Source organism: Ahaetulla prasina, chromosome 17 (assembly GCF_028640845.1).
Source record: "Ahaetulla prasina isolate Xishuangbanna chromosome 17, ASM2864084v1, whole genome shotgun sequence".
Lineage (NCBI taxonomy): Eukaryota > Metazoa > Chordata > Lepidosauria > Squamata > Colubridae > Ahaetulla > Ahaetulla prasina.
Window position 1 is genome coordinate 7,214,603 of NC_080555.1, and position 26,987 is coordinate 7,241,589.

Below are 26,987 nucleotides of genomic sequence, written 5' to 3' on the forward strand. Positions count from 1 at the left end.
CGTTCGGGCCCGGCCCGGGGCGGCTCCTTCCCAGGCCGCCGCCGCCGCTGCTGCTGCTGGAGCCTCGTCCGGTGCGGGGCTCGCGCGACAGGCCCGGGGCGGAGCGGCCGCTGCAGCCCGCCGGCGCGACGGGACGGGAGCCATGCCGAGCAAGAAGAAGAAATACAACGCCCGCTTCCCTCCGGTGAGCGAGAGCCGCCTCTCCCCGGCCCGGCCCCGCACCCGAAGGATGGGACGCCCTCCCCTCCCCTCCCCTCCCCAGCCCTGGAGAAGGGGGGCAGGGTAGAAGCGGGGGGGAGGGGGCTGATTGCAACCGGGGGGACACCCCTCCCCCGCTTTTGCAGCCCCCTCCTCCTTTTGCAACCCCCGCCTCCCTTTGCGGCCCCTTCCCCCGCTTTGCAGACCCCCCGTTCCCCTCCTTTGCAACGCTCTCTTGCCCTTTTTGCGGCCCCCTCCTCCTTTTAAAGCACCCCTTTTGCAGCCCCTCCTCCCTTGGCGGCCTCCTCCCCGCTTTGCAGCCCCTCCTCTTTGGCAGCCCCATTGCAGACCCCTTCCCCCGTCTTTTGCAACGCTCTCTTGCCCTTGTGCAGCCCCTCCTCCTTTTAAAGACCCCCTTCCTCCCTTTGAAGCCCCTCCTCTTTTGCAATCTCCTTTCTCCGCAACCCCTTGCAACGCTCTTCTCCTTTGCAGCCCCTCCTCCTCCTTTTAAAGACCCTCCCCTTCATCCCTTTTGCAGCCCCTCCTCTTTGCAGCCCCCACTTTGCAGACCCCTTCCTCCTTTGGAACACTCTCTTCTCCTTTGCAGCCCCTCCTCCTTTTAAAGACCCTCCCCTTCATCCCTTTTGCAGCCCCTCCTCTTTTGCAATCTCCTTTCTCCAACCCCTTTGCAACGCTCTCTCTCCTTTGCAGCCCCTCCTTTTAAAAGCCCCCTTCCTCCCTTGCAGCCCCTCCTCTTTGCAGCCCCCACTTTGCAGACCCCTTCCTCCTTTGGAACACTCTCTCCTTTGCAGCCCCTTCCTCCTTTTAAAAGCCCCCTTCCTCCCTTTGCAACCCCTTCCTCTTTGGCAACCCCTCCTTTGGCAGCCTCTTTCTCCCCTTCTCTTTTGGCAACCCCTCCTCCCTTGCAGCCCCTTCCTCCTTTGCAGCCCCTCCTTTTGCAATCCGCTTCCTTCCCTCCCTTTGCATCCGCCTCCCCCCCTTTCGTCTTGCAGCCCCTCCCCATCTTTGCAGCCCCCTGCCCCTCTTTTCACGATGCCCCCTTTTTGCATCCCACAACCCTCCCCTTCCGCTTCTCCAGAATGATGATCCCCTTCCCCATTGTGCTTCCTTGGGAGTGGGGGGTCATGAAAGCCAAGCCCCCTCCTCCTCCTCATCCCCAACCATCCTGGCTGCAACAGCTGTTTCCTGCCTCCATCTCTGGGTTTTAAGCACCCCCCTTTGCAAAAACAGATGTTGGGGACACTTTTGCAATGGGTGGGGGGATGCCCTCTTCCTCCAGACCAAGCTGAGCATTGGCTCCCCCCTCCCCAAGGGTCTTCCCAGCAAAGCCATAAATTGGTTTATTGTCTGTATTGTAGATTAAACGATGTTTTATCGACTTCAGGATAGCTTTGGGCACGTCCAGATGTGCTGTTGGATAACCCCTGTCATTTCTTAGACAGCACTAGCATCGGCCAGGCAGGCTGAGGATTATGGGCGTTGCAGCCTGCGATGGCGAAGAGAGATTGTCCCAGCACTATTTAAAGTATCAAATTATTTTGATCATTTTCACCTTACTTAGGACGTCGCCTTCTCGGTATCATTACAGTAATTATTTTTATTTTGCTGTGTATCAGGACACTAAAAATATTTTGGTGTTACCTCTTGAGGTTTTATTTATATATATATAAAACCTCAAGAGGTAACACCAAAATATATATATATTTAATCGTTCTACCACCCAGTTACCATTTCTTGCGGTTCTATAGATAGTCCTCAACTTATAACAATTCCTTTATCATTACAATAATATTTTTATTTTGCTGTGTATCAGGACGCTAAAAATATTTTGGCCTTACCCTTGAGTTTTTAAAAATACATGTTTTTAATCGTTCTTACCACCCAGTTACCATTTTTTGCTGATTCCATAGATAGGCCTCAACTTATAACAATTCATGTAGTGACTGTTCGAACTTAGAACGGCATTGGAAAAAAGTGGCTTCTGACCGTTTTTCACACTTATGACCAATTATAGCATCCTCATGATCAAAATTCAGACACTTGTCTACTGATTCACATTTATGACCGTTGCAGTATCCCGGGGGTGTGTGTGTCAGGTGATCTCCTTTTGCGACAAGCAAGGTCAATGGGGAAGCCAACCATGTGACTAACTTAAAAAACTGCAGTGCTTCACTTAACAACTGTAGCAAGAAAGGTAAAACAGGAGCAAAATTCACTTATCCACTGTCTCACTTAGCAACATAAGTCAAGGACGATCTATATTGGCTCAGTCATAAGTCAAGGACGATCTATATTGTGATCTAGTGTTTTTTGTCTTTCCGATAGCTTAAAGGAAGACCTCAATTTAATGTTCTTTTTCACCGGTTGGAAAACTTTTATTTCCCATCCTGAAGATGTCACAACAGCCGTGTGTTAAACTACGATTTGTTTTAGCTCCGGTTTATTACAGGAACTTGAATGGCTTGGGGTTCAGACTGAACTACTAACTAGTCCATAATGCGGTTGATCGGTGGTTTGGCTGTCACCCTTGAGCTAAACATTGGGTTTGTCAATCATGGTTCATGGCAGAGGGCATCGTGCCATTGACCCGAGTTGTGGTTAAGTCAACAAACCTAGATTAACCCATGGGCCTTTTAGAGGGAACTTGGCTCTTCTTCATACAACCTGTTTTTTCTCTTCATCTGCCTTTGTTTACCCTCGCCTTAAAATAAATAGACTTGTGGTTTCTGGGCAGCCTTGTTGCATTTTAATTCCCCCCCCCCCATTTTTCTATACCGAAAACGTTCCAATATTAGCTTTTACATCTCTTGTTTTCTGGAGGTATAAAAAGATTATTTTTTGTGCCTTTTAGTTGATGTCTGTGCAGGTTCTCAATCATCCATATTTTGCAGTTGTATCAAAAGTGGTTTTTTTATTTTTGAAAAGGGAACCGGGCTGATTTGTTCCATCTAGTTGGTATTACAGGCAGTCCTTGACTTACGACTACAATGGAACCCAGATTAGCCTGTTGCTAAGTGAGACATTTGTTCAGTGAATGTTTGTCCCGTTTTACGACCTTCCTGGCCGCAGGTGGTTAAGTGAAGTGCTGTGGCGGTTCAGTTAGCAACGTGGTTGTTGAGTGAATCTGGACTTGGCTTGGCAAAAAGTAAAAGGGGATCACAGGATTTTGGGAGAGCAGCAACGGTCGTAAATATGAACCAATTGCCAAGTGTCTGAATTTTGATGTGATTATGGGGACGCAGCGAAGGTCGTAACTGTGAAAAACGGTCATAAATCTAATTTTCTGTGCCGTTGTTAACTTTGTACGATAACTAAATGAAGTGTAAAGTGAGGACTTTCACTAGTGACTTTTCAGTTTATTTTTTGGGCAGTTTCAATTTCAAATCTATTTCTATAACAACGGAGTTGGTCCTGTTGCAGCGTCCCGGGGTCACGCGATCCTGTTTTGCGACTCAAAGGGGAAGCCAGACTCAATAAACAACTGTGTCTTGCTCACTTAATGACCGCCGTGATTCGCTTAACAGCTGGCAAGTAAGGGCGTCAAATGGGGCAAACTCACTTAACAACTGTCTCGCGCAGTGACGGGAATCGTTGGGCACCATTGTGGGTTGTAACTCGAGGTCTAAATGTAAATTGGCTCTGCTCTTGATAGTTGTAGCCAGATTTCCAATTCTGACCATACCGAAGATGGTAAACGGGCCTTGGATGATTCAAACGGCTGTTTGGCAGGGTTGAAAATGCTTTTTTATTAAAAAAAATTAAAAGTTTATTTTGAGATTAAATATAAATAGAAACCAAAATCAGCGAAGAGAAAGAAGGGAGAAGAGAGGTGAAAAGGAAAATAAATGAGTGACTTTCATTTATTTTTTTTCCCCAGGGCCGTGGGACAGCCTTAACCTTCTGCGTTATCTTTTTAGCTCTTTTCTTCCAAACCATTTCTGTAACAACGGAATCAGGGTCTGGTCATCATAACCTCAAATCAGAATTTCATTATTTATTTTTTTCAGCCTCAAGGACAAATTCCAGAAACCGTTTCTGACTAGCAAAAAAAAAAACCAACAAGATTATTTCTTCTCTTTTAATTAAAGTCGGTTTTGTCATCTCTGCCACCTCGCCTTTTATCATCCATTCCTCCACTGTGGGACTCAAGATACAGATTAACAGAGTTGGAAGGGACCTTGTAGGTCATCTAGTCCAACCCCAACCCCCGCCCAAATCAGTTAGTTTTTTCCATCGTTGTGCATACAGATAGTCCTCGACTTACGATAACAATTGAGCCCAACATTTATGTGGTTGAGACAGTCGTTTTAAGTGACTTTTGCTCCCATTTCCCAACCTTTCTTGCCGCCTTTGTTAAGCGAATCACTCCCCCATTGACTTTGCTGGTCAGAAGGTCGCAAGGGCCTCTGGTGGCGCAGACTGTTAAGACAGTCTGTTATTAACAGCAGCTGCCCGCAATTACTGCAGGTTCAAGCCCCACCAGGCCCAAGGTTGACTCAGCCTTCCATCCTTTATAAGGTAGGTAAAATGAGGACCCAGATTGTTGGGGGGGGCAATAAGTTGACTTTGTATATAATATACAAATGGATGAAGACTATTGCTTGACACAGTGTAAGCCGCCCTGAGTCTTCGGAGAAGGGCGGGATATAAATGCAAATTATAAAAAAAAGGGGGGGGGATCGCGTGACCCCGGGGACACTGCCACCATCATAAATATGAGTCAGTTGCCGTATTTTGAATTTTAGTCCCATGACCATGAGGATGCTGCTAATGGTCATAAGTGTGAATAATGGTCTTTTTTTCAGTGTCATTGTAACTTTCAAGTTTTTTGAAATGTGTGAACAGTGTGGCAGCTGAGCGTCATACATTCTAATACGAATAAAACTAGTAGAATTAATCATAATACATTCAATCAACTTATTATGTTGTTGTTAGTCGCGAAGTCGTGTCCGACCCATCGCGACCCCATGGACCACGTTCCTCCAGGCCTTCCTGTCCTCTACCATCCTCCGGAGTCCATTGAAGCTCTCGTTGACTGCTTCAGTGACTCCATCCAGCCACCTTGTTCTCTGTCGTCCCCTTCTTCTTTTGCCCTCCATCGTTCCCAGCATTCGGCTCTTCTCTAGGGAGTCCTTCCTTCTCATTAGGTGGCCAAAGGATTTGAGTTTCCTCTTCAGGATCTGGCCTTCTAGAGAGCAGTCAGGGTTGATGTCCTCTAGGACTGACCGGTTGAATGGCCTTGCAGTCCAAGGGACTCGCAGGAGTCTTCTCCAGCACCAGAGTTCAGAGGCCTCCATTCTTTGGCGCTCAGCCTTCCTTGTGGTCCAACTTTCCCAGCCATCCATTGCAACTGGGAACACCATCGCCTTGACTATACGCACTTTTGTTGGCACTCTGCTTTTTAGTACACTGTTTAGATTTGCCATGGCTTTCCTCCCCAGGAGCAAGCGTCTTTTAATTTCTTGGCAGCAGTCCCCATCTGCGGTGATCTTGGAGCCCAGGAAGATAAAATCTGTCACTACCTCCATTTCTTCCCCATCTATTTGCCAGGAATTGAGAGAGCCGTATGCCATGAGCTTCGTTTTCAATATTGAGTTTCAATCAACTTAAATATTTCTATTAATAATACACGTTTATATTAAGTTGCAGTCTTATCATTATCCAGTTATTCCTTGTTTTCTCGTTATTGCTTTTATTTTATTATATAAAAGTGTATACACTAATATTCCCCTTCTCTTATTTCCATCTCTTATTCTAACTTTTAATCATGTCACCCTTTGTTAAAAAACATTTTCTTTCTATCCAACCTAACTTCTATTATTATTATTATTATTATTATTTATTCAATTTTTATACCGCCCTTCTCCCGAAGGACTCAGGGCGGTGTACAGCCAAGATAAAAACAAACAGTACAAAATATACAATTTAAAATACTAATTAAAAAACTTATTATAAATGGCCACCTATAACTAAAAACCCCATTAAAATTAATAATAAATTTAAAACCAATAAAAATAAAATTTAGATAAAATTTAGGCCAGCCCCGCGCGAATAAATAGATGAGTTTTCAATTCGCGGCGGAAGGTCCGAAGGTCAGATATTTGGCGTAAACCCGGGGGAAGTTCGTTCCAGAGGGTGGGAGTCATATCTAGTCTAGTCATATCACCTACCTAAAAAAAGAAAAGAAAGCGAGAGAAAAAGAAAAGCAAATTAGAACAGCAACAAAAAGGAGAAGTCATCTATCCATCGTCTCTTGCCCGCTTCAATACTTCAATTGCTATGCTTTTTTTTTTTTTTTTTTTGACTTGCCTCCCGTATTCCTCTCTTGGATCTTTATCTCTCTCTGCATCTACTTCTTGGCTGTTCAATCTAGATGTAATATAATATAATATAACAACAGAGTTGGAAGGGACCTTGGAGGCCTTCTAGTCCAACCCCCTGCCCAGGCAGGAAACCCTACACCATCTCAGTCAGATGGTTATCCAACATTTTCTTAAAAATTTCCAGTGTTGGAGCATTCACAACTTCTGCAGGCAAGTCGTTCCACTTATTAATTGTTCTAACTGTCAGGAAATTTCTCCTTAGTTCTAAGTTGCTTCTTTCTTTGATCAGTTTCCACCCATTGCTTCTTGTTCTACCCTCAGGTGCTTTGAAGAACAGCCCGACTCCCTCTTCTTTGTGGCAGCCCCTGAGATACTGGAAGACTGCTATCATGTCTCCCCTAGTCCTTCTTTTCATTAAACAAGACATACCTAGTTCCTGCAACCGTTCTTCATATATTTTAGCCTCCAGTCCCCTAATCATCTTTGTTGCTCTTCTCTGCACTCTTTCTAGAGTCTCAACATCTTTTTTACATCGTGGAGACCAAAACTGGATGCAATATTCCAAGTGTGGCCTTACCAAGGCATTATAAAGTGGCACTAACACTTCACGTGATCTTGATTCTATCCCTCTGTTTATGCAGCCCAGAACTGTGTTGGCTTTTTTAGCAGCTGCTGCACACTGCTGGCTCATATCTAAATGGTTGTCCACTAGGACTCCCTCTCACAGGTATTACTATTGAGCAAGGTACCACATATACGGTACCGGTGCATTTTGGTTTTTTTGCCTAAATGTAAAACCTTACTTTTTTCACTGTTGAATTTCATTTTGTTAGATAGCGCCCAATGTTCAAGTCTGTCAAGATCTTTCTGTAGCTTGAGCCTACCTTCTGGAGTGTTGGCTATTCCTGCCAGCTTGGTGTCATCTGCAAATTTGATGAGTTCCCCATCTATCCCCTCGTCCAAGTCATTGATGAAGATTTTCATCATTATTTCATTGCCATTGTAACTTTGAACGGTCACTAAGCAAATGGTCGTAAGTCAAGGCTACCTGGACTTAGTTTAGCCTACAGGTTACAAGAGTTCGTTTAGTGGCCATTCAAAGTTAGAACGGCACTGAAGAAAGCGACTTGGGACCGTTTTTCACAATTGCGAAAAACGCAACACGCAACCCGTCCCCAGGGTCACGTGATCAAAATCCACATGCTTGGCAACTGGTTCATACTTAACGACAGTTGCATTGTCCCCGCGGGGTCACGTGATCCCCTTCTGCGACCTTCTGACATGGAAAGTCAACGGGGAAGCCAGATTCACTTAAACCACCAGGTTACTAATTTATCAACTGTGGTGATTCACTTAACAGCTTTCGGCAAGAAAGGTCGTAAAATGGGGCAAAACCCACTTAACAAACGTCTCCCGAGCGATGGAAATGTTGGGGGTCTCAATTGTGGTCATAACTCGAGGACTCCCTGTATTCTGAAGCTTGTTTATACTGTAAGATAAAGGTCAAGGTTCCCCTCGCACATATGTGCTAGTCGTTCCCGACTCTAGGGGGCGGTGCTCATCTCCGTTTCGAAGCCGAAGAGCCAGCGCTGTCCGAAGAAGTCTCCATGGTCATGTGGCTGGCATGACTCAACGCCAAAGGCGCACACGGAACGCTCTTCCCTTCCCACCAAAGGTGGTCCCTGTTTTTCTACTGGCATTTTTTTTTTTAACGTGCTTTCGAAACTGCTAGGTTGGCAGAAGCTGGGACAAGTCACGGGAACTCGCCCCGTTACGCGACGCCAGGGATTCGAACCGCTGAACTGCCGGACCTTTCGACTGTCAATAAAACATTTCTCTGTTGTCTCCCCATCCTTTCTCTCTCTCCCTCCTCCTCTCCCCCCCCCCCTATATTTGAAAGGCTCGGATCAAGAAGATCATGCAAACGGATGAAGAAATTGGCAAAGTAGCTGCTGCGGTCCCGGTCATCATTTGTATCCTCTTTGTCCTGCCTGGAGGGGTGGGGTGGAATTGGGGGGGGGGGGGCTCTTCTCTCTTCCAGAACTGCAGACATTCTAGGATGCAGGGATTCTTGTGGTCGCCGAGCTTGAGTGTTTTTTCTCGCAGAGGTTTCATGACCCAACTAGGTAATAGTAATAGTAATAGTAGTAATTTAATTTCTATACCGCCCTTCTCCCGAAGGACTCGGGGCGGTTTACAGCCAAAGAAAACCAACAATAAATAAATACAGTACAATTAAAACCGATATTAAAAAAAACTTATTAAATTTGGCCCATAATTAAAATACATATACACCAATAACATATACACAATACATATACACAAATAACTTCCCCCTGGACTTTGTCAACTAGCCGACCTTCGGACCTTTCGCCGCGAACTTAAAACCTATTTATTCCGTTTAGCTGGACTGGCTTGATTTTTAAAAAAATTTTAATTTGTTTTTATGGGTTTTAAATTTTTTAATTTTTTATTGGGTGTTATTAGATTTTAAATTTTCGGCCAATTGAATAAGTTTTTTAAGGGGTGTTCTTAATATTATATGTATTGTTTTTCTTTGTATTTTTATTCTGGCTGTGCACCGCCCTGAATCCTTCGGGAGAAGGACTCGGTATACAAAATATTATTATTATTATTATTATTATAAAAACCCTAAAACCCCATTAAAATTATTAATAATTATAATTATAATTATAATTATAATAATTAAAATAATTATGCCAGTCCTGGCATAACATCATCAGTGCTAGAAGGGAATGGGGATTAAAGAAGAGATGAAGATGAAGATGATGATGTGGTATTATTGTAGAGTCTTTGATTCTGTCTTGAGCTTTGTTATTTCCTTGAAGACGTTTCATGACCCAGCTACGTAACATCATCAGTGGTAGGAAGGAATGGGGATTGTGGGGTGGAGTGGGAGGAGGAGGAGGAGGAGGAGGAAGAGAAGAAGGAGAAGAAGGGAATTTCGATCAAGATCTTCTGAAATTTGGGAGAAGGAGAAGAAAAAAAGAATTATTATTATTATATTGTTTACACAAAATGACAGTATACACAGCAAACGAGATAACTATGCTGGATTTCGTATCACGGATTGCTACTCAAACACTTCCCAAGCGTTGTTGTTATTGTTGTTATTATTATTATTATTACCGTATATACTCGAATATAAGCCGATCCGAGTATAAGCCGAGGTCCCCAATTTTACCCCAAAAAACTGGAGTAAACTGGGGACTCGAGTATAAGCCGAGGGAGGGAAATGAGGCAGCTACCGGTCAGGGAAACCCTCCCTCCCTCAGCCGAGAAGGCTGGCGGCTCCCCCGCCCCGCCCTCTCACTGCACCGGCAGGGCTTCCCCGCGCTAATGCAAAAGCCCGCCAAGTTTGCACCATCCGGTATAATGTGAAAAAAAGAAGAAAAAAAAAACTCGAGTATAAGCTGAATATACTCGAGTATAAGCCGAGGGGACGTTTTTCAGCACAAAAAACGTGCTGAAAAACTCGGCTTATACTCGAGTATATACGGTATGTCTTTCATGCTGTCTGTCCTTGGTCATTTCCTTGTAGACCTTTCAGGACCCAACTAGGTAACATCAATCGGGTTGAATTCTACTTACTGCCTTACTGGTGCGGAAGGTGCTGATGACCTTACCTAGTTGGTAAAGAAGGCGTTATTTAAAATCGTCTTTGATTTGATTGGAGGGGGGGAATCACGGGATCGTTCGTGCTCTTCCCCTTAACTCCGATCCGCAGCGCGAGCGCTGGAGCTGTTCCTGGAATCGCTGCTGAAGACCGCTTGCCACGTCACCCAATCCAGGAATGCCAAAACGATGACAACGTCCCACCTGTGAGTAACCTGTTTCCCCAAAAATAAGACCTCCCCTGAAAATAAGCCCAATCGGGCTTTTGAGCGCATGCGCTAAATTAAGCCTCCATCCCTCTCAAAAATAAACCTTCCCCGAAAATATTTAAGCGCGTGCTTAAATTTTCTATTTTATTCTTTCTAATTCTTATTCTATTCATTCTAATTCTATTTATTCTCTCTATTCTATTATCTATTCTATATTCCATTCCATTCCATTCTATTCTTTCTAATTCTTATTATATTCATTCTAATTCTGTTCTCTATTTTCTATTCTATCCTTTCTAATTCTTATGCTATTCATTCTAATTCTATTTAGCATAAAGCTATTAGTAATTTTAATTGGGTTTTTATGTGTATTTTAATGAATAGGCCAAATTGAATAGGTTTTTTAAACGGGTTTTTAACTGTATATTGTATGTTTTGTTGTGTTTTACCTGGCTCCCTGAGTCCTTCGGGAGAAGGGCGGTATAGAAATTAAATTATTCTTATTCTTATTCTATTCTATTCTCTCTATTCTCTGTTCTGTTTTATTCTATTTTCTATTCTAGTCTCTAATTTTCTGTTCTATTTTCTTTTCTCTTTTGTTTTCTGTACTGTTTTCTGTTTCCTATTCCATTCCATTCCATTCTGTTACCTATTCTATTCAGAATCCTATTCCATTCCATTCCATCCACTGTAATAAGCAATAATAAATACATGAGTTGGAACTTACCGTTCACCAATATGGATGGCTTTCTGAGGGCACCCCAAACCTCTTGCCCTCTTCCAAAACCAGGAGCCGATCTCTCCAGATTCAAAAGGGAAACCCTAACCTGTTGTGTCCCACTCCAACTCCGACGCATGAGTCAAGGAAGTCCGTAACAGACTTGGCAACGAAGCCTTTGCAGCTTGCCAAGTTCCTTCGAGGTTTATCGGGGCAGGCAGGAGTCCAAGTTGTGACTTCAGTGATAGAGTCCGATATCAGCAAACTAGCTAAGACTTTGCTTGACTCAAGGTTGGAATGCCGAAAGCAGGTCTTTTATATAGGCTGTGGGGTGTGGCTCCATGACTCAGCATTTATTCAGGCCTGCCCCACCCCTCCTTCTGCTGGCGTCGCCTCTCAGATCTCCGGAAGCGAGGGTCCTCCCTTTGTGAATTGTCTTCAGTTGGATCTGCTGTCAGTAACTCCAGCACCTGGCTGGCTTCCTCTGACGGCTGAACCAAAGGAACACACGCCGTATGAGTGAGGTTTATCGGGCTTGTCCGTTCACTCCTGGAATCCTCTCCGGGCATGGGGCTGGAGGCATGACAGGCCGTTCATCTTCATTATCAGACTCGGAGTCTGATAACAGGCCCGGTTGGAGACGGGAGGGGCCCGGCTGAGGAGAGGAGGGAGGACGAGTCACAACACTACCTTTCTCGCCAGGTTGGTGCGGGTCAGTCGAGGTAACCCGACGGTGTGACTTTTGCAGGAAACAATGCATAGAACAGGAGCAGCAGTTTGATTTCCTGAAGGACCTGGTGGCTTTGGTACCCGACATGCAAGGCGACGCCGAGGACAACCACATGGAAGCGGGAGAGAAGGTTTCCCGTCGGTAGGTCACGAAAATCCACCCGAAAAGATCTGCGGATCCCAGAACACCTTCAAGCGAGATGGGGGAATAGCGATAGTCCTTGACGTACAAGCAGGGGTGGGCTGCTAGCGGTGCGCAGGGGTTTCGGGAGAACCTCTAGCTAAGATTCTGTGCAGTTTGGAGAACCCCCAAATCTGACTCCTGGGTGGCTCCAATCATCCCGCCCCGCACCTCCCAGGAGTCCCCACACAACCTGTTTTGAATGCAGGTAAGTGCAGGGCGCTCGCGGAGGCTTGGGAATGGGCAAAAAACGGGCCTACTGGAAGTTTGGGAAGGCTGGAAATGGCCCCAGGTTTGGGCATCCAGAGCCTGGGGAGGCCGTGTTCGCCCTCCTGGAGGCTCGACTTAAAGCCTCCAGAGCCCAGGGAGGGTAAAAACACACACACACTGCCCACCGTGGTGCACTTCACAGATGTGTGACGCACAGATGTGTGACTAACCTAACAACCGCAATATTTACTTAACCCCCGTGGCAAGAAAAGTGGTAAAACAGGGCAAAACATTTATGTCAGGGTTCCAAGTAACAGCCCTAACGAAAGAAGACTCCAAGGATTGAAGTTCCTCAAAGTTCCACTTTATTAGAGATGTCCTATTGGCACATCTGGGAAAAGCCGAATCTGAAAGCTGCCAGGTTTTCCCAACTCAAAAGAAAGCCCAAGTCCCTTTCCCCTGCACCCACATGCCCATCACATGGTCCAATCAAAGCACCGTCCCAACTGGAGATGCCTCCCAGTCATGCCACTCCAGGTTCTGGGCAGGATGTCCTTGACTCTCAGAGAAAAGAATGTTGTTATGGCTACATATCTCCACCACTCTATCCTATCCCCCCTCCCAGTTTCCCACAGTAGTAAACATGGCAGCCCTGAAGATCCAAAATAAAACATGGCTTCCAGGACTGACTTTCTCTCTTTCCTTCCTTCCTTCCTTCCTTCCTTCCTTCCTTTCTTCCTTCCTTCCTTCTTTCCTTCCTTTCTTGTAATATCCCCCAAGGAAAAAAGACTCCGAGGCTTGAAGTTCCTCAAAGTTCCATTTTATTAGAGATGTCCTATTGGCACATCTGGGAAAAGCCGAATCTGAAAGTTGCCAAGTTTTCCCCACCCAAAAGAAAGTCCAAGTCCCTTCCCCTTGCACCCACATGTCCATCACATGGTCCAATCAAAGCACCGTCCCAACTGGAGATGCCTCCCAGTCACACCATTCCAGGTGCAGGGCAGGATGTCCTTGACTCTCAGAGAAAAGAATGTTGTTATGGCTAGATATCACCCTGGCTCCATACAATCCCCCCTCCCAGTTTCCCACAGTAATAAATGTGGCAGGCCTGAAGGTCCAATGCAAAAGATGGCTTCCGAGTCTGACAGTTTGTCTCGCTTAGCGACAGAAATTTGGGGCTCAGTTGTCGTAAGTCGAGGACTGCCTGTATTAAATTAATTAAGGTGGGTGGCTGGAAGGGATCCGCGCGAAAGTTTAGAATGGAAGACGTTGCTGAATTGGCTTGCTACTTGTTAAAAGTCTCGTCACTTGAGACTTTCAAGAAGAGACTGTCAGAAATAGTGTAGGGTCTCCAGCTTGGGGGGGGTTGGACTAGATGACCTACAAGGTCCCTTCCAAGTCCATTAATCTGTTAAAGGAAAGCAATCCTATTAGGCATGATATATAGGTCGTCCTTGCTTTACGAAGATTCGCTTAGCGACTGTTCAAAGTTACCGTGGCCCTGGGGAAAAAAGTGGTTTCTCCGTCCTCACACTTACGACCATTGCGGCATTCCTCGGAGTCACGACCAAAATTTAGCATGTATTTACAGCGGCTGGAAGCATCCAAGGAGGTCTGGTGATTGTCATTTGAAACTTCCCAGCTGGCTTCTGATAAGCAATGGGGGGAAGGCTTGGAGTCACTTTTAACAACTGCGTGATTCACTTAATGGCGGTGACTCACTTAACAACCGTGGCAAAAGCGATTGTAAAATCAGGCACGATTCAGCTAAGAACTCCAGTGATTCATTTTAACAACCGGGGCAAAAGAAGTGATTAAATCAGGCACAATTCACTTAAGAACTCGACTCATTCACATAACACTATTGGCAAAAGAAATTGTAAAATCTGGCATGTCTCAGCTAAGAATTCAAGTGATTCCCTTAACGACTGTGGCAAAAGAGGTGATTAAGTCGAGCACAATTCACTTAAGAACGGCAGTGATTCACTTAACAACCGTGGCAAGAGATTGTAAAATCAGGCACAGTTCACCGAACAATTTGCCTTGCTTAGCAGTGGAAATTCGGGTCCCAATTGTGGACATAAGCCGAGGACTACCTATAATAAAAACCAAACCACTGGTCCACCTTTTTTTTTTTTAAATAAAACCTTATTTTTTCCCCCCCTCTTGTGTGGCAGGGGCCGGAAACCTGGCAGCGGCCGAAGGAACGGCGGCACAGCAGGGAAAGGAAAGGATCCGAAGCAATCCGGCACAGACTCGGAACAAGATGTAAGTTGGGGGCCAAACGTGGCATTTTCTCAGGAGCGGCTGCCGTTACTGGACAAAAATCGCACCCAACATTTCCCAGAATTCTCAGCAGCAGCCGTACAGCCTAGGAATCCTGGGAATTTAAGGCCATCCCTTGCAAAGTTTGCTTGGGGGACTTAATAGGCCTCGATTCAAGCCTGCCTACCTTCTCTGAAAGGCAGTCAGACAGAGAGAATTGGAAGGACTTTGTAGGTCATCTAGTCCAACCCCCCGCCCAAGCAGGAGACCCTGCATCGTTTCTGACAGATGGCAGTCCAGGCTCTTCTTGGAAGCTTCTAGGGATGAAGCTCCCACAACTTCTGAAGGCAACTTCTGTTCCATTGGTTGATTGTTCTGTCAGGAAATTCCTCCTTATTTCCAGGTTGAATCTCTCCTTGGTCAATTTCCATCCATTATTCCTTGTCTGGCCTTGGAAAATAGCTTGACCCCCTTCCTCATTTCTGTGGCAGCCCCTCAAATATTGGAAGATGCTCTCATGTCTCCCCTGGTCCTTCTTTTCCCTAGACTAGCTTCAGTAGACTTATTTCAGATAAGTGGCTGTCCGGTCTCTTCTTATAAACCTCCAGTGATGGAGCACCCACAACTTCTGGTGTCAAACAGTTCCACTGGTTAATGGAATTTTCTGTCAGAAAATTCCTCCTTATTTCCAGGTTGAATCTCTCCTTGTTCAGTTTCCATCCATTGTTCCTTGTCTCGCCTTCGGGTGCTTTGGAAAATAAGTTGACCCCCCTTGTTACTCTGTGGCAGCCCTTCAAATATTGGAAGATGCTCTCCTGTCTCCCCTGGTCCTTCTCTTCCTTAGACCGGCCATGCCCAGTTCCTGCAACCGTTCTTCATATGTTTTAGCCTCCAGTCCCCTCATCATCCTGCTTGCTCTTCTCTGCAGTCTTTCTAGAGTCTCCACATCCTTTTTATAGTGTGGTGACCAAAACTGGATGCAGGACTCTAAGTGTGGTCTTACTAAGGCTTTATAGAGAGGTGTTAGTACCTCTCTTGATCTTGATCGCATCCCTCTGTTAATGCAATTTAGGATTGCGTTGGCTTTTTTGGCTGCAGCAACACCCTGCTGGCTCATATTTCATTGGTGGTCCACTGAGACGCCAAGATCCCTCTCACAGTTGCTGCCTGGTTTGCAGATACAGATTAACAAGAGTTGAAAGGGACCTTGTAGGTCATCTAGTCCAACCCCCCACCCAAGCAGGAGACCCGACACCATCTCTGACAGAAATGCTAAGGGAGAAATGTGCTCGGCGGGTTTTTGTCCCATTGAATGACATTTCTTGCCACGTCTGTTAAGGGACTCCCTCCTTGTTAAATGAGTTACACGGCTATTCAGCGAATCTGATTCCCCCGTTGACTTTGCCTGTCAGAAGGTCGCAAAAAGGGGTTCGTCATAAATAGGAATCCGTTGCCGAGCCTCTGAATTTTGATCACGTGACCATTGGGGGGGGAGGATGCCATGACGGTCGTAAGTGTGAAAAACGGTCCTGTGTCACTTTTTTTCAGTGCTATTGTAACTTTGAACGGTCACTAAACGGACTGTCGTAAGTCGAGAACTACCTGTATAGAGGGGGTTGGACTAGAAGACCTCGAAGGTCCCTTCCAACTCTTGTTTCTCTGTTCTCTTTTGACAGGATGACTCGGAAGAGAGCGAAAGCAACGGAGAAGAGGAGGCTTTGCAGACGATCCCATCTACACAACCAGCTCCTACCCATCTCGCTCCGTAATTCATATTTTCTTATTTTTCTCTCCTCCTCCCATGCTCGTTTTGGAAGACCCTGTGGGTGTTTGGGACGAGGAGGAAGCCCTCGATCTATGGCCCCCGATTGAGCCCAAAAATTTACGCTGCTTAAGCGAAACACTTGCGAAGTGACTTCTAGCCCATTGCATGACCTTTCTGGCCACGGTCGTTAAGTGAACCGCGGCAGTTATGAAGTTCAGTCACACAGTTGTGAAGCAAACCTGCCTTCCCCGTTGACTTACACTCACACACACACACACACACACACACACACACACACTGGGACGCTGCGGCCGTCATAAATATGAACCAGTTGCCAAGCGCCTGAATTTTGATCATGTGACCATGAGGGATACTGCAATGGTCTTCTGTGTGAAAAACAGTCACAAGTCACATTTTCAGGGACATTGATTGGCCCAAAGTCACCCAGCTGGCTTTCATTCCTAAGGCAGGACTAGAACTCACCATTCTCTGGTGATTGGCCCAATGTCCTCTAGCCTAAGGCGGGAGTAGAACTCACCGTCTCCTGGTGATTGGTCCAAGGTCCTCCAGCCGACTTTCCTAAGGTGGGACTAGAACTCATGGTCTCCTGGTGATTGGTCCAAGGTCCTCCAGTCGACTTTCCTAAGGTGGGACTAGAACTCACCGTCTCCTGGTGATTGGTCCAAGGTCCTCCAGTCGACTTTCCTAAGGTGGGACTAGAACTCATGGTCTCCTGGTGATTGGTCCAATGTCCTCCAGTCAATTTTCCTAAGGTGGGACTAGAACTCACCATCTCCTGCTGATTGGCCCAAAGTCACTCAGCTGGCTTTCATGCCAAAGGCAGGACTAGAACTCACCATTCTCTGGTGATTGGCCCAATGTCCTCTAGCCTAAGGCGGGACTAGAACTCACCGTCTCCTGGTGATTGGTCCAATGTCCTCCAGTCAACTTTCCTAAGGTGGGACTAGAACTCACCATCTCCTGCTGATTGGCCCAAAGTCACTCAGCTGGCTTTCATGCCAAAGGCGGGACTAGAACTCACCATCTCCTGCTGATTGGCCCAATGTTCTCCAGTCGACTTTTCTAAGGCGGGACTAGAACTCACCGTCTCCCGCTTTCTAACCTAGCGCCTTCTTCACTAGACCAGACGGCTCTTTCAATTATAATTGCACAAATACCATCTCGAATTTGCAGCTTGTGGTGCCTAAAAACGCGACTGATTCGTTTCTGTTCTCTTTCTCTCTCTCCTTCCTACAGAGTTGCTGCCCCCTACCTTCATTTTACAGCCCCTCCCGTCTCCGCTGCCCCCTTGCCCCTACCGGCTCCAACAGGAACAGTCCCCATTGCGCTTCCGCCTGCGTCGCTCGCGCCGGTCCAGGCAGGAGAAGAGGAAGATTATGACTCTTAACCCCCCCCCCGTCCCCCGTTTCCGGTTCCGTTTTCATTGCTGCCATTCGGGGTGGGAGGGGGCGGTGGGGGGGGTTGGGGGGGGGGGAAATCACAGGGGGTTTGAAAGGGGCTGTTCTTAAATTTATTAAAAAAGAGGAAAAAAAACTCCCGGGGACGATTTATTTATTTATTTATTTATTTATTTATTTTCCCCGCACCTGGGAATGGCAGAATGGAAATTACCAGACGGTCCTCGGCTTAGCGGCCGCCGCTGAACTCCCGTTGCTAAGGGAGACGTTTGCTAAGGGGAGTTCGGCCACCGTTTGTTAAGCGAATCGGTGCGGCGGCTAAGTTCGTCCCACCGTCATTAAGCGAATCTGGCTTCCTACACACACACACACATATACACACTGCTTTTGTCAGAAGGTCGCCAAAGGGGAATTGTTTGACCCCGGGTCGTAAGTATGAACCAGTTGCCAAGCGCCTGAATTTCGATCCCCTGATTGGGGCCATGCTGCAAATGGTCGTAACGGTGAAAAAAAACGGTCGTAAGTCAGGGTGTTTTTTTTTCCAGTGCCGTTGTCAAAGTGGGATTAGTCACCAAGCGAACCGTCGCAACGTCGAGGACTATCTGTATAGTACTGCAGCCGTTGTGATGGGCCAGCTCTGTTTTTAATCGTGCCAGCGTTAAAACTTGGAGGCGTTTTCCCAGCGGGTTCAGGGAAATCTTAACGACTCCGATTTACACAACGTGTTAAACCTGTTTCGTGGTTCAGCCCCTTTTCCACGTTCACAAACACACTGAACCCACAACTCGCCCAACCAGCCGGCTTTGCAACCGACGCTAAGCCACAAGAAAGGAACCGGCCTGATTTAAAATCACAGCCCAATTATAAACACAACTTTCATTTGTCTCCGTCTTTCCAAACTGGGCATTTTTTTTCCCATTTTGCGATTTAAGTCACAAAAAAAAAGTCACCTTCTGCAAACTTCGTGTCTCCCTTTTTTTTTTTCCGGCCGGCTTTGTTTTGGACAGGTAGTCCTCGACGTACGACCGCAATTGAGCCCCAAATCGACAATGCTAAGCGAGACGTTCATCAAGTGAGGTTTGTCCCGTTGTTCTCGCCACGGTTCTTAACCGGATCGCTGCTGTTGTTAAAATTCGTCACACGGTCGTTAAGCGAATCAGGTGTGTCCCCCCCCCCCCACTGGTCATCGGAAGGTCGCAAAAGGCGACCTCCATGACTCTGGGACGCCACAACTGTCATAAATATGAATCAGTTGTCAAGCATCAGTTGTAAGTCACATGACCATGGGGATGCAACAATGGCTATAGGTGTAAAAAAATGGTCATAAGTCAAGTTTTTGTCAGTAACTTACAACGGTCACTAAGCGAACCGCTGTAAGTCATGGATTACCTGTAAAGCAGTCCTTGAGTTAAGACAACAGCCACTTGTTCAGCGTCCGAAGTTACAACAGGGCTGGGGGGAAAAAAAATTACCAAATTTATTTTGCTGTCCATCTTGCGGTTCAAGTGAGAGAAAAAATTTACTTATGACCAGTACTCACACTTACGACCATCGCAGCGCCCACACCTGATCAAAATTTGGTTGCTTGGCAACCGGCTTCCGTCAAGCAAAGTGAATGGGAGGAGCCAGATTCGCTTAACGACCGCACGATTCGCTTAACGACTGCGACATTTAAACATTTTAAACATACACATTTTCATGTTTCAACAATATAAAGGATTGTTAATTGTTTTTTTATTTAAAGCAAAACTGAGGAAAAGAAGAATTACACTTCAAGGAGAGTAAACTTTTTTTGGGGGGGCATGGATCTTTCTCGGGGGGGGGGCTCAAATGATTTTGTTATAGCTGTTTTGCCCCCACCCCACCCTCTGCAAAAGTCGTTTTCTTATAAAAATACCCTGATTCAGAAAATTACATCAGAAATTACATTTGAGAGCAAGCAGAGCTGGTTTGCCTTTGATCCTGAGGTAAAATGATTTTTTTTCCCCTGGTTATTTTTAAGATGAAGTTAAAATGGGGCCTCTGTGGCTCAGACTGCTAAGACAGTCTGTTATTAACAGCAGCTGCTTGCAATTACTGCAGGTTCAAGTCCCACCAGGCCCAAGGTTGACTCAGCCTTCCATCCTTTCTAAGGTAAAATGAAGACCCAGATTGTTGGGGGCAATAAAGTTGACTTTGTATATAAATATACAAATGGATGAAGACTATTGCTTAACACAGTGTAAGCCACCCTGAGTCTTCGGAGAAGGGCGGGATATAAATTCAAATAAAAAAATTAAAAAAAATGGAATGGCTAGGGGGAAAAAATGTTGAATATAAGTATAGTGCAGGGGTAGTCAACCTTTTTATACCTACCGCCCACTTACGTATCTCTGTTAGTTGTAAAATTTTCTAACCGCCCAACCAGTTCCACAGTAATGGTGATTTATAAAGTAGGGAAGTGACTTTACTTTGTAAAATTTACAAAGCAGAGTTACAGCAAATTAAAGCATATAATAATAAATTGCTTACCATTTAGTTTCACTTAAGTAACGTGAACTAAGCTTATGCGCGGGCGATGCAAATGGTATATTTTCAGAAATTTAAATGGTCACGGGGAATTTGATGAAAACCTAATTAAATAATGCTATGAAATTTTTTTAAAAAGTCAAATTAAAAAAAAAAAAGGAAAGTGCTTCAGTATCGGACAAAACCCCTACCGCCCACCATGAAAGCTGGAACGCCCATTAGTGGGTGGTAGGGACCAGGTTGACTACCACTGGTATAGGGTCTCCTGCTTGAGCAGGGGGTTGGACTAGAAGACCTCCAAGGGTCCCCTCCAACTTCTGTTATTCTGTATTTTATTCTGTATTTTGCAAGGATAGCAGTAGCACTTAGACTTATATACCGCTTTACAGCCCTCTAAGCAGTTTACAGAGTCAGCCTTTTGCCCCCAACAATCTGGGTCCTCATTTTACCGACCTTGGAAGGACGGAAGGCTGAGTCAAACCTTGATCCTGGTGAGATTCGAACTGCCAAATTGCAGGCAGCAGAAACAGCCTTCAGTACTGCTGGTATGTCCCTGAGAAGTGAGGTGAAAATTGGCAGTATATTCCTTTTCTAACAACAAAGCCCAAAAAACTTATTTTCCCTGAAAAGCTAGGATAGAAATGAATGAAAAATAATCAAAATTAGAATTCGAATTTGAACTATCTGGAGCTGCCTTGCAGAAAGGCAAACTTGACATTTTAAAGAGTTGCCGATTTGACGTTCCCTTGGGACGCTGCTCCCTCCCTCCCCCCCCCCTTTGAAGAGGACTAGCAACTTGAACATTGAAAGCGTCCCAAACAATCCCTTCCAAAAAACTACTCGGTGTTCTAGTTGCAAAGGAAAGAAAGAAAGAAAGGAAAGGAAAGGAAAGAAAGAAGAAAGGAAAGGGAGGGAGGGAGCAAGAGATAAAAAATGAAAGGAAAAAGGGAGGGAGGAACAGAAGAAAGAAAGAGAAGAAAGGAAAGAAATGAAGAAAGAAAAAGAAGGAAAGGGAGGGAGAAAGAAAAAAGGAAGAGAGAAAGGAAAGAAAGAAGGAAAGGGAGAGAGGAAGAGAAAAGAAAGGAGGGAGGGAGGAAAAGAAATGGAAGAAAAGGAAAGGAGGGTGGAAGAGAAAAAAAAGGAAACGGAGGGAGGAAGAAAAAAAAGGAAAGAAAAAGGGGAGAGAGGAAGAGAAAAAGTAAGGAAAGGAAGGGAGGAAGAGAAAGAAAAAAAGAAAGAAAGGAAAAGGCTGGAAGCCATGAGGAAATCCATCCCCATTTATCACACTGGCCCTCCGAGTGTCTCCAGAACCCGGATCCCCTTTTCCAGATAGTCGGAACGCTGCAGCCAGAAGCCCTCCTTATCTTTCATGATGTCGGCGAGGACGGCGCCCCCCAGGAACACCATGTGTTTTCGGCGTGGGGGGTCCTCGATGCGAATTTTGAATTTCTGAAAGAGAGAAGCCAGCATTAAACCATTCCCAAGAGATCACGGTTCCCGCATTCGCGACGCGTTCTTCAACTTGGCTTATTTGAGGCGGCATTGATTCAGAAATGGCTGCCCTGCGATGCCCAATTTTGCCCAAACACCAGCTACCACGCGAGCCAAGAATTTTAATCGTACAAGTAATCCTTGAAATTAATCAAGGATTACTTAATCCTTAATCCTAAATAATCCTTAACGACTACAATCGAGTCCCAGATTTCTTGTTCCTGAGGCGAGAGTTCTGCTCCTTTTTACGACCAACATTTTACAAAAACGTTCGGCACAATCCTGGTCGTAAATCGAGGATTATCTATATCCACGAAGATGGAAGACTTCACTAATTCCCACCATGGAAGAATGAAGGTGGCCGAGATGGCAAAATCTGAGTTTTAATTAGAAGAAAACTAATCTATTTTTCTTTTCTACTTGGAAACTGGGCTGCTGGAATTTGTCCTTGAGGTTGGAAAAAATAATAATAATAATGAAACTTGTGATTTGAGGTTATGATGACCGGACCGATTCCGTTGTTATAGAAATGGTTTGAAAGAAAGAGCTAAAAAGATAACGCCTGAAAAAAATTTGAAAAGTCAATAATTTATTTTTCTTTTCACCTCTCTTCTCCTTTCTTTTTCTTCCCTGATTTTGGTTTCTATTTATATTTAATCTCAAAATAAACTTTCATTTTTTTCTTTAAAAAAAAAAAAAGCATTTTCAACCCTGACAACCAGCCGTTTCAATCATCAAGGCCCGTTTCCCATCTTCGCTATGCTCAAAATTGGAAACCGGGCTACAACTGTTGACGGCAGAGACAATTACATTTAGTCCTCGAGTTATGGCCACAATGGAGCCCAAAATTTCCTGTCGCCCAGCGAGATAATTGTCTAAGTGAGTTTGCCCCATATGACAACCTTTCTTGCCACAGTTGTTAAACAAAGCGTGGCGGTCATTAAGTAAGACAGTTGTTAAGTTGAGTCTGGCTTCCCCGCTGGGTCGCAAAAGGGGATCACCTGACACACCCCTCCCGGGACGCTGCAACCGTCATAAATACGAGTCAGTTGCCAAGGCTCTGAATTTTGATCGCACATGACCGCAGGGATCAACAACAGTTGGAAGTGTGAAAAATAGTCGCTAGTCGCTTTTTTCAATGTTGTAACTTCAAAATGGTCACTAAATGAAGCGTAAGTTGAGGACTACCTGTACATAGCTGGATGTCAAAAAGACTAGTTTTCTTTCATCAAAATGTGAATCAAGAGAGAGGATTGGGAATTTATGTCTGCCAAGACATAAATTCCCAATCGTTATTGGGAATTTGTCTGCGTCCAAAATGCCAAGAGTTGATCAAGTCCCTTGGAGACTTGCCCTTGCCCCCACCCGACCCCCCCTCCCATTCTCCATTGCCCACTTACCGACAGTTTCCCTACATCCCCGTTTAACACCCGCTCTAAATACAACTGTTTGATTTCACGCTCCAGGCGGGACGGCAGGCCGGGGTACATGGTAGAGCCCCCCGAAAGAACAATATGCTTATAAAACTCTGCCCTGTGAAAATCGGGGGGGGGGGGGAGGCAGAAGAGGATGATCAGAAGCTGCAGCCGTACGAGGACCGGAGAAAATTGGGTTAATACAATCAATATAAACCAGATAATGCCTTATCCACGGTTTAGCATTTAACTGCAACTCCCATTTAACGTCATTAAATTTGTTTTAATAAATAAAAAATGAACTCCCAGAATTCCCCAGCCAGCATGCTTTAAGATGGATGGACTTCAACTCCCAGCATTCCCCAGCCTGCATGCTTTAAGATGGGTAGGCTTCAATTTCCAGAATCCCCCAGCCTGCATGCTTTAAAATGGATGGACTTCAACTCCCACAATTCCCCATCCAACATGCTTTAAGAGGCCAACTTCCTTTTACTTTTGTGAAATGTGTTTAATAAAAATAAACCCCCAAAATTCCCCATCCAGCTTATTTTAAGAGCTCTAGACATCAACTCCCAATATTCCCCATCTAGCATGCTTTAAGATGCCAACTCCCATTTAATTCTATTAAGTTTGTTTAATAAAGTCCCAGAATTCCCCATCCAGCATGCTTTAAGAGGTGTGGACTTCAGTTCCCAGAATTCCACAGCCAGCCATGCTGGATGGGGATTTCTGGGACTTAAAAGTCCACGTATCTTAAAGGTAAAGGTTCCCTTCGTACATATGTGCTAGTCGTTCCTGCCTCTAGGGGGTGGTGCTCCTCTCCGTTTCAAAGCCGAAGAGCCAGCGCTGTCCGAAGATGTCTCCGTGGTCACGTGGCCGGCATGACTCAACGCCAAAGGCGCATGGAATGCTGTTACTTTCCCACCAGAGATGGTCCCTATTTTTCTACTTGCATTTTTTAGGTGCTTTCGAACTGCTAGGTTGGCAGAAGCTGGGACAAGGAACGGGAGCTCACCCCGTTACATGACAGCACTAGGGATTCGAACCGCCAAACTGCCGACCTTTTGATCGGCAAACTCAGCGTCTTAGCCCCTGAGCCACCAATCTTTAAGAGTCCCCACCTATCTTAAGAGTCGCCAATTTGGAGAAACTGTTCTAGTTTAAAGACCATCGCGAGATGATGCCTCTTACCAGGTGTCCACTGCAGATGCTTGAATGGTGTTGAACAGTAGCTCGGCCATCCCCATTCCTTCCACGTTGATGAGGTGAGGCTGAAACAGGGCTTCGGGGGCTTCAAAGCGCTCCCCCCCCAGTTTGACCACACGTCCATCTGGCAGCTGGGAGAGGAGAAGGAAGAGGAGAAGACGAGAAGGAGGATCACCTCTAACAGGGTTGACTCAGCCTTCCGTCCTTCCGAGGTGGGTAAAATAAGGACCCAGATTGTTGGGGTCAAGAGGTTGACTCTATAAACGGCTTAGAGAGGGCTGGAAAACACTGTGAAGTAGTATATAAGTTTAAGTGCTATTGCTATTTTCCTTCCTTCCTTCCTTCCTCCCTCGCTCCTTCCTTTCTTCCTGCACAGTGGTCAGACTGAAGTATTGCAGGTTAATTCTGCCCACTGCGAGGAGTTTGATCCTGACCAGCTCAAAGTTGACTCAGCCTTCCGTCCTTCCAAGGTCATTAAAATGAGGACCCAGATGGTTGGGGGCAAGAGGCTGACTCTGTAAACAGCTTAGAGACGGCTGTAAAGCACTGTGAAGCGGTATATATATCTAAGTGCTATTGCTATTTTCCTTCCCTCCTTCCTTCCTCCCTCCCTCCCTCCTCCCTTCCTTCCTGCACAGTAGTCAGACTGAAGTATTGCAGGCTAATTCTGCCCACTGCCAGGAGTTCGATCCTGACCGGCTCAAGGTTGGCTCAGCCTTCTCTCATTCCGAGATGGGTAAAATGAGGATCCTGATCGTTGTGAGCAACTCTATAAACTGCTTAGAGAGGCCTGTAAAGCGGTATATAAGTCTGTCTAAGTGTGATTTCTATCAGTGGTAGCAGGGTTGAAATGATGGGAATAATGTCCAATGAACCCTCATTTCTTTTTTAAAAAAACAAAACAAAATATTGCTCTGTTTTAAACAATGCATCTGTAGAGAGTGGGAGAGAGGACTTCCCAGGAATTTGGAAGAGACGGTTACCAAATCATGTTTTATGCCTTGAAAACAGGAAACATCAGAAAGAAAATTAAACCCACATTGCCTTAACTCCCTGCAGGATGGAAAGAAGAAAAACTATAATCAAATTTTCAAGATGGTGTTTCTATAGCCCAGTCTTTCCCAGTCTCAACAGCTTTCAGAGGGGTGGACTTCAACTCCCAGAATGCTCCAGCCAGCCTGCTTTTAGATGGGTGGACTTCAACTCCCAGAATTCCCCAGCCAGCCTGCTTTTAGATGGGTGGACTTCAACTCCCAGAATCCCCCAGCTAGCCTGCTTTTAGATGGGTGGACTTCAACTCCCAGAATCCCCCAGCTAGCCTGCTTTTAGATGGGTGGACTTCAACTCCCAGAATCCCCCAGCTAGCCTGCTTTTAGATGGGTGGACTTCAACTCCCAGAATCCCCCAGCTAGCCTGCTTTTAGATGGGTGGACTTCAACTCCCAGAATCCCACAGCTAACCTGCTTTTAGATGGGTGGACTTCAACTCCCAGGATTCCATGTTTTAAAATAGGCCTTCAACACGCAGGATTTGCCAAAAGCTTGCCGGCTGTGGAATTCTGGGAGTTGAAGTCCATAACCTCATCTCTAGCCCAGCCTGGCTTATACCTTAAAGGGCTGACGTTATCTATCGGCAGAAAGGCAATTACCGTATAGGATTCCATCAACACCGTGGTCTCGCGGGCCAACTGTTGTTCCTGATCAATGTTGTAACCCACGTAACACAATTTCTCTTTCATCATCCTGACCGTCTCAAAATCAGCCGAGTGGTTGAAGGCGTAGCCGCGAAGTAACAAGAGCTGGTGGGAAGAGAGAGATAACATTACAAAAATTCTACATTTGGATTTTCTGGGTGTCAGTTTCACAACGGTCCCAAACACAGACTTGGGTTGTGGCTTCCCCATCACTATTGTGCAGGAAGTCCTCGATTTACGACCCCAAAAAAATCTCCGTTGCTAAGTGAGACGGTTTTTAAGTGGGTTTCGCACCATTTCAAGACTTTTCCTGCCACAGTTGTTAACCGAATCACCGCACCGTTGTTAAATGAGTGACGCCTTTGTTAAGCAAATCCGGTTTTCCCTCCCCCCATGGACTTGGCTTGTCGGAAAGTCGCAAATGAGGGATCACATACGACATTGCGACGGTCATAAGTATGAGCCAATTGTCGAGCATCTGAATTGTGATCACGCGACCGTGGGGATGAAGCAACGGCCGTTAAGTGTGAAAAACGGTCAGAGGTCACTTTATCCACTGCACGTTGTAACTTCAAACCATCACTAAATGAACCGTTGTAAGTCGAAAACTACCTTTACAAAGTTGTAAATTACAAATCTCTGTGACTAGATACAGGTAGACTTCAATTTACTGCCAAAATTGGGACCGGAATGTCCGTTGCTAAGCGAGCCGGGTCTGATTTTTGCCACCATTTTTGCCACGGTTGTTAAGCGAATCAGTGCGATGGTTAAGCGGCCCACACAGTTGTTTAAGTGAATCTGGCTTTCCCCCCATCGACTTTGCTTGCTAGAAGCCGCAAATGACAATCGCTTGACCCTGGGACGCTAAAATTATCGTATATGCATATATGTGCCAAGCACCTGAAACTTAATGGCATGGCCATAGGGATGGTGCGCAGGTTGTAAGTCTGAGGACTGGTTCTAAGTCACCTTTTTCAGGGCTGTTGTAACTTCGAACGGCC

The 26,987-nt window shown here is 45.6% G+C and overlaps 2 protein-coding genes across 4 annotated transcripts in view; one reads left to right on the top strand and one right to left on the bottom strand.

Moving 5' to 3' along the window:
* On the top strand, positions 1 to 17,733 carry DRAP1 (DR1 associated protein 1). Its single transcript, XM_058160281.1, has 7 exons — positions 1 to 184; positions 8,443 to 8,515; positions 10,291 to 10,384; positions 11,854 to 11,976; positions 14,403 to 14,493; positions 16,167 to 16,255; positions 17,513 to 17,733. The coding sequence occupies exons 1-7, from the start codon at positions 143 to 145 to the stop codon at positions 17,661 to 17,663; spliced, it is 663 nt and encodes a 220-aa protein (XP_058016264.1). The 5' UTR covers positions 1 to 142; the 3' UTR covers positions 17,664 to 17,733.
* The window catches only part of LOC131186560 (actin-related protein 2-like), a 25,569-nt gene continuing 10,511 nt past the window's right edge, over positions 11,930 to 26,987 (bottom strand). For 2 of the 3 annotated variants that reach the window (XM_058160273.1, XM_058160272.1), the window contains exons 6-9: positions 25,942 to 26,091; positions 24,279 to 24,424; positions 23,073 to 23,205; positions 18,379 to 21,630 (exon numbers count right to left, since the gene is read on the bottom strand). In XM_058160273.1, the coding sequence (XP_058016256.1) occupies positions 21,463 to 21,630; positions 23,073 to 23,205; positions 24,279 to 24,424; positions 25,942 to 26,091 (597 nt within the window). In that variant the 3' untranslated portion in view covers positions 18,379 to 21,462. Of the gene's footprint in view, positions 12,024 to 18,378; positions 21,631 to 23,072; positions 23,206 to 24,278; positions 24,425 to 25,941; positions 26,092 to 26,987 lie in introns of those variants that run through there. The other variant, XR_009152390.1, reaches the window with a different exon arrangement.

Bases quoted from the DNA above. Each gene is read 5' to 3' on its own strand.
- DRAP1 (XM_058160281.1), top strand. From the start codon at position 143: ATGCCGAGCAAGAAGAAGAAATACAACGCCCGCTTCCCTCCG. The intron at 11,977-14,402 runs GTAGGTCACGAA...CTTGTGTGGCAG, and splicing joins GGAGAGAAGGTTTCCCGTCG to GGGCCGGAAACCTGGCAGCG. The intron at 14,494-16,166 runs GTAAGTTGGGGG...CTCTTTTGACAG, and splicing joins GCACAGACTCGGAACAAGAT to GATGACTCGGAAGAGAGCGA.